Source organism: Pipistrellus kuhlii, unplaced genomic scaffold (genome assembly GCF_014108245.1).
Source record: "Pipistrellus kuhlii isolate mPipKuh1 unplaced genomic scaffold, mPipKuh1.p scaffold_m20_p_1, whole genome shotgun sequence".
Lineage (NCBI taxonomy): Eukaryota > Metazoa > Chordata > Mammalia > Chiroptera > Vespertilionidae > Pipistrellus > Pipistrellus kuhlii.
Genome location: NW_023425404.1, coordinates 79,668,485 through 79,676,138, shown reverse-complemented (window position 1 = coordinate 79,676,138; position 7,654 = coordinate 79,668,485). Strand labels below are relative to the sequence as shown.

Genomic DNA, 7,654 nt, shown 5'->3' with positions numbered 1-7,654 from the left:
AGGTTGGCAGGAATGAAGCTGGAAGCAGGTTCCAGCCAGCTGGCTTGGTGTACCCATAGGACATGGAGTTCTCAAGTACTCTAGATAAAAGATAGATAGGTATGGGCCCAGACTTGCCAAGTTGTGTATTTTTCGATTCTTTTTTGGTACTGGAACTGTGACATACTTAACATAAGCACACCTAAGTGAGGGCAACAGGATAAGTAATTTTGATGTGGCGCTGGGCTAGCCAATCATAGGTTTAGGGTTGAGAGAGGGTTGGTAGACTATTCCTAAATGGATATTCCTTTGACAATATAACTGGGTTAAGAAATGGTTTGGGATGAACCCTGACAATTCCCTCCATGTATACCAAGAATTATGAATGGCATATCATCATCCTACCTAATAAAAGAGTAATATGCAAATTAACCATCACTGGACTCCACAAGCCACACCCATCAGCCAATCAGAGTGAGTATGCAAATAAACCCAACGAAGATGGCTACAGCCACAGAGAGCAGAAGGGATGTGTTTTCCCTGGCAATGGAGGAAGCCAAGCTTTCTGGCTGCCCTTGCCAGCCTAAGCCTCCACTCAAGGCTACAAAGTTTCAATGATAGAAGGTAAACAAATCCAAACAGAAATGGCTGCCACCATGGGGCAAGCAGGAGGCTTGGCTCAGCTCCAGGCTACAAAGTTTCAATTGTAGAAAGTAAAGGTATCCCAGATACCAGGGTCTCCGCTTGGGTCTCTGGGGGGTGCGGCTGGCCTGCAAACCACCACAGGCCCCTAACCTACCAGAGAATCTGCCCCCTGGTGGTCAGTGCGTGTCATAGCAGCTGGTGGAAGCTATGACAAATGAAGCGTCAAATGAACCATTGGACACTTAGCTTATTACACTTTTATTATATAGGATAGTACTGGAAGTCCCAGCCATAGCAATCAGACAAGAAGAAGAGATAAAAAGTATATCCAAGTTTGACAGGAGTAGTAAAACTGTCATTATTTGCAGATGACATGATATTGTATATAAAAAACCCTAAAGACTCCACCAAGAAACTATTATACTTAATAAATGAATTTGGCAAGGTAATAGAATACAAACTCAACATCCACAAATCAATAGCATTTTTATAGACCAATAATGAACTTTCATAAAGAGAAACTAAAAAAGCAATCACATTTACTATTGCAATAAAAAATGTAAGATACCTAGGATACAGGTAACCAAGGAGATAAAACACATGTACTTGGAAAACTACAGGACATTGAAAAAAGAAACAGAGGAAGATACAAACAAATGGAAGCATATACCACGTTCATGGATTGGAAGAATTAACATCATTAAAATGTCTATACTACCCAAAGCAATCTATAGACCACATGTGTCAAACACAAGGCCCGCGGGCCAAATCCGTCCCGCCAGGCCTTGCAATGTGGCCCGCACCGCGCTGTCATCACTGCACTCCGCTGCGTTTCCATCACAATGACAGTTTATGACTGTTCAGAAAACCATTCGGCCTGCGATTTAGGCTGGATTTTAGATTTTGGCCCCTTCTCTGATTGAGTTCGACACCCCTACTATAGACTCAATGAAATCCTTATTAAAATACCAATGGCATACTTCACAGAGATAGAAAAAATACCCCAAAATTTATATGGAACCATAAAAGACCCTGAATAGCTGCAGCAATCTTGAGAAAGAAGAATGAAATAGGAGGGATCCCAAAACTGAATATCAAAATATATTACAAAGCCATTATAACCAAAACAGCCTAGTACTGGCACACGAACTGACATATAGATCAATGGATCAGAATAGAGACCCTAGAAAGTGACGCACACCATTACATTCAATTAATATTTGATAAAGGAGGCAAGAACATACAATGGAGTCAAGATAGTCTCTTCAACAAATGGTGCTGGGAAAACTGGATAGACACATGCAAAAAGATGAAACTAGACCACCAACTTACACCATACACAAGAATAACCTCAGGATGATAAAATACTTAAACGTAAGGCATGAAACAATAAAAAATCTTAAGAGAACAAAGGCAGTAAAATCTCAAACATCTCACATAGCAATATGTTTACTGATACATCTCCTAGGGCAAAGGAAACTAAGGAGAAAATAAAAAATGGGACTACATAAAAATAAAATGCTTCTGCACAGCAAAAGAGACTATCAGCAAAATGAAGAGAACCCACTTATGGGAGAATAAATCCAGACCTGGTTCTTAAATTTTAATTTTTAATTTTTTAATCTTGTGAATAGTACCATGCAACAGTCTCAAACTTCTTTTGTTGTACAAATTATTGTATACTTTTACAAATATTGAGAACTCTAAAGAGCTGGTATGTGGCTATGTTGTTATTTATTCCAAAAATTAAATATATGTATTTATTCATTTAAAAAATAAACTTATTACTAATTGACTTATGTATTTATAAAAATAATTATTTTCTTTAGTTTGTTCTTTATTTTTATTAAAAACATTTTTAAATTAACTTCAGAGAGAAAGGGGAAAGAGAAAGAAAGGGGGGGGGGGGAGACATCAATAATGAGAGAGAATCATTGATAGGCTGCCTCCTGCATGCCCCCTTCAGGGGATCAAGCCGCCACCCTGGGCATGTGCCCTTGACAGGAATCAGACTAGGGATCCTTCAGTCTGCAGGACAACGCCTTATCCACTGAGCCAAACCAGCTAGGGCTGAAGTTTGAATAGATTATTATACTCCCCTAACTCAGTCCACCAGGAAGCAGGGTTAGAGTAGGGTGGGGGAGCAGAAAGAGCCTGAGCAGTCAGTGAACCCTCACTCGGCTTCCCCCATCTGCGCTTGCGCAGGAGATGCGGGTGACTCCGGTTTGCGCAGACGCAGAGCGGCCTCCAGGCGGAAGTAGGGCTTCAGCAATTCCAATATCCCAGTGAAAGGAAGGTGGCGGCCGCGGAGCAGTGCGCGAGCGCGGCCAGCGTTCCTGGCGGAGGGTGAAGGGCCAGACAGGGGCGGCCGGGCTCGGAGCCGACGGGGTTCAGGATGGATGAGGACGTGCTGACCACCCTGAAGATCCTCATCATCGGCGAGAGCGGCGTGGGCAAGTCCAGGTGAGCCGGCCGCGGGCCGTGCCGGGCGGCGGGGCCTTTCCGCGGCCGCGGGCCCTCCGCGAACGGACGGTCACCGGCGGCGGCGCGGCTCGCGCACCGCGGGGGCCCGAAGCTCCCGGTCCCGAGGCCCCTGCGCCCCGCGCCGCCCGGCTCCGGGTCTGCCAGGCCCGGGCTGTGTGGATCGCCTTCCCTCCCGTCTCACCCGGAAAACAATCCCGGGCCGGCTGTTTGCTGCCCGGAGCACAGGGCGTGGCGGGCGGGTTCGGGCCCAAGTCCGGCCGAGTTTAGGCCCGAGTCCTGCCGCGCGAGGTGTTGTCTAGGCCCCTGTCACCCGCGAGCTAAGCGCTGTAATTTGATCACTTTGGGATTTCTCTGGGCTTTGTCTAAATACGTTCTTCGCAGGAAGTTTCGTGGCACCTTAGGTCGTATGCTTGGCCTATTTTGGTTCACCCATTTGCATATATATTCTCTCTCTCTCTCTCTCTCTCTCTCTCTCTCTCTCTATATATATATATATATATATATATATATATGTAATATAAATAAAATCTTGAGTGCGCTGGGAAAGAACTCATTGGTCTTCTGACTACTTGAGTAAATCCCTAAGATGATAGAGCCTAAGGTGTAGGCCACCTTTGAAAATAAAGGGTAATTGTTGGTTCTCATTCCGCGGCACCGTACAGAGGCAGAAGAACAAGTTAGTGTGTGCCTTTTCTTTCTTGACACTTTCTTGGGGAAATCACACTGACAGCTGTTCGAGCTGAGTATAAAGTAAGATGTGGAGCTGGGTGGGTGTTACAAGAGGAAAGTGCTTTCATCCAGGTCTTAGAACAGAGTTCTCCCAGTGAAGTTATTCTTGCCATTTGATTGTGAATAGGTTATATTCTATCTAGGGCGCCTTGATCTTTAAACAATATTCAAATTCCAGGAGTGGTAAGCAGTTTCACAGTTTAGCAGTACCTCCTGATAAACTTACCTTTGAAGTTACTTCATAAAGTCTTACTTTTTTAGATACCTAAATTTGACATCTTATTCTGTAATACATTCTGAAATTTTTTATATTTTTAAAATATGACAACACATTTTCATAGTTTTCCTCATTTAATGTACTCTGTGTATATTGGAATAAGGGACTTTGCACATAAGGAATACATTCCTGAAACACTGTGGGCTAACCAAAAAGTATGGTGTGTGTGTGTGTGTGTGTGTGTGTGTGTTTTAGGGTTGAATAAATTAATTTTGTGATTACCATCTATTATGTTTGAGCACTAAAAAGTTAGTTAACATATTGAATATTGTCTTAATAGCCCTGTAACCTTTCTTTTTTCCTTGAGATCTGACCCTTATTTAAGTTAAGGCCTCTGAAATTGCTGATTTTGAAGTCATTAGTAGTTGAATGTGGTCCAACCTAATACATGGTTGGTTGACACTTCTAAATGTATTGGATAGATGACTAGTTAAGCTGTGTTATAATTTTCTGGAAGGTTAACTCGAAGTACAGTGTTTACATAATTGTGGTTCTCCCTCTAGAGTAAAATTTGTTAAGTGTAATTATTGGTTTATTTGGTTCCCTTCTCTCATACAAACTTACTTGGATCTAATCTGCTCCCAAAATTTTTCTCAGTACTTCGTGGTGAGTTATCAGTTGCTCACTACAAAGTTTTAACACTTTTAACTGTCTCTTTCAAGGAAGGATTGCATTCAGGAAGAAAACTGGTTTATTTTTTCTAGCTAGATATACAATATTGTATCTGTAATGTGTAATGGAAAACAACACATCTTTCTGGATAAAATGAGAATAAATAACTACTAAAATGGGAGCCTATGCTTTTTAAGGTGAGTTAGTACAAAAATATGTCATGGGTATAATCTTAAAGGCTTGTTCTAACCAGTAGTTCATGTATATTTCCTTAGAGATTTAGAGTTAGTGTAAATGAGATATCACTTGTGTTGTTGAGAAATCATTGCACAACAAAGGATATCTTAACTAATTCAAATTAGTAGGTTAAATTTTTAGTTTATTTTAGACTCTTGCAGTATAATGAACATGTGTGTTAGAGGCCAGGAGATTAGGATTAAGAGACTAGTGCTGTCACTTACTGTGACCTTGTGTGTGATACTTCAACATTCTAGACTTTCATTTCTTCATTTGAAAAATAAAGTTGGGCCGAAACTGGTTTGGCTCAGTGGTAGAGCGTCGGTCTGCGGACTGAAAGGTCCCAGGTTCGATTCTGGTCAAGGGCATGTACATTGGTTGCGGGTACATCCCCAGTAGGGGGTGTGCAAGAGGCAGCTGGTCGATGTTTCTCATCGACGTTTCTGGCTCTCTATATCTCTCCCTTCCTCCTCTCTGTAAAGTATCAATAAAATATATTTAAAAAAATGAAAAATGAAGTTGGAATAGAAATCTCTCAAACCCTATTTAATGTTAAATGTACAAGATTCTTTGATTCTAGGGCTAGCCAGGGTGAAATAAAGTTGAAAAGTGTTTCAGAGACTAGAATGGATTCTAGAAATCTATTATCCAAATTGCTATCGCTCCTGTGTCCCTTGTATCCTATCCTTTTTGGCTAATTTAATTTGCAAGTTGAAAAATTCAGATTAGTTATAATCACACTATTATAAATTTGATCTCCTCTTAGTGGAGTGGTGTAGTTACTCCTTCCATCTTTAGCTCTGCATGAATGAGAGTGTTTTGCTTCTTTTATGAAAATATGAAAGCTTACTAGTAGACATACATTCTTTAGAGCACTGGTTCTTAATCATTTTCAAGTTGTGGATTTCTTTCAAAATCCAATAGAGACATGGACTCTGCCTACAAGAATGCATGCATAGAATTTTAGATGCATTTTGAGCTACCAGTGTATCCCTGGCTAAAATCTGCTGATTTATATTATGAGCCTGTTTTAAAAATTTGTTGCTTTGTACCATACTGATTCCTTGCCTTTCCTGACAAAGTATCATTGAAGACAAGGGATATTGTAAGGATTAGCAATTAACATAAGAAAAAACCCTGGCTGCTTGTTCTGGCACATTGACTACCTTCAGTAAATAATAGCCAGTACCATTGTTATTTATATTATTCAGGTATTGTAATTGTTACTACTACTGTTGCTGTATAAGGCTATGTTAACCTGTGTTCTTGAAATGATATTTTTTGTGGTGACCAAGTATAGACACATACCTTTTCTAATCCTAAATTATGGATAATTGAAAATTTTAATGACATTTTCACTTTTATTATTTAAAGTTTAATGTTGCAGAGAGAATAAAATTTTTGTAAATAGTCTTTTAAGATTCTTAATTACTGCTCTGACCTAACTCATGTTGAAAGTAAGTAAAAATAGTTATAGTCAAGTGAGTTCAATGTTAAGTAGAAAAATCTACAATTTGACTCTTCTTTGCTTTTGTGGTGCTGATTTTTATGGTAAACACAAGAAAGCAAAATCAAGAAAAGGTCAGTTAATCCTTCAAATACAATCAATGATACTGGGTTTAGGAATTCTGTTTTGCGATATGCACTGTGGACAAAAAAAAAAAAATTTCTCTAACAGCAATAATTGCAGCCTATAGAAATATTTTTGTACAACTCAGACATCTGATATCTGTTGCCTTGATTTTATTAATGCAAACAGGTCAATAGAACAGTCTTGTCCTACTTTAGTAGGTAATGTGAAGGAAGATTGATTAATTGTATAAATCTAGGCTTTAACGAAAGCTTAGGCTTTACTTTTGAAGAGCTTCTAATAACAGACCCTTCTATTTTGTCCTATATAAAAAAACCCTAACATGCAAATAGACCGAATGTCAGAATGACCAGTCACTTTGATGCCCTATGACTCCCTCTGGGGGAGTGTCGCTCAGCCGGAAGCCAGGCGCCTCCACTGCAGGTGGCGGTAAGAAGTGAGGGGTCCTGGGCTGTGAGAGCCCCACTCTGAGAAGGATGTCTGACTGCCAGTTTAGGCCTGATCCCCACTGGTAGGCGGACATCCCCTGAGGGGTCCCGGACTGCGAGAGGGCTCAGGCAGGGCTGAGGGAACCCCATAACCAGTGCACGAATTCATGCCCCAGGCCTCTATTATCAAATAAAATAATCTTAAGAGGTGTAAAAATTTTAGACTATTCTTCTAAACTGATATCTTCTGCTTTCATTACACCCTTTCTTTTTTAATTTCTTTACCATTTCCTAGTTTAATTCTTCATTATTTTCATCATAACCATGGCAGTTGTCTTCTGTTGATTTTTTTTTTTCTTTGCTGGCATAACTTTTCAAAATGTAGAGCAGTTCTTGCCTTTCCTTTCTTTGAAACTCTTCAGTAGCTCCCTATTGCCTACTTGATTTCACATACCCTGTATATCATTTGCCAGACTATATGTACTCTGGATGTCTGTCCTCACTTTTTAGTATATCCTTTTATCCCACTTAGGTAGTGGTCATACTGTGTATTACAAAATGCTAGACATTCACACCTTCCTGTTTTTATTTAAATTCAGAGTGGATTACACATCATATTTTTTAAAAAATTAATTTGTTTTGTTGAGAGACTTATTTTTCTCCCTTTTACCT

The 7,654-nt window shown here is 40.1% G+C and overlaps 1 protein-coding gene across 2 annotated transcripts in view; it reads left to right on the top strand.

Annotated features, from left to right (window-relative positions):
- Positions 1-2,878: 2,878 nt before the first annotated feature.
- RAB18 (RAB18, member RAS oncogene family) overlaps positions 2,879-7,654 on the top strand; it is a 29,594-nt gene continuing 24,818 nt past the window's right edge. Inside the window, exon 1 of one of the 2 annotated variants that reach the window (XM_036453301.2) lies at positions 2,879-3,087. In XM_036453301.2, the coding sequence (XP_036309194.1) occupies positions 3,020-3,087 (68 nt within the window). In that variant the 5' untranslated portion in view covers positions 2,879-3,019. The remainder of the gene's footprint in view (positions 3,088-7,654) is intronic. The other variant, XM_036453293.2, reaches the window with a different exon arrangement.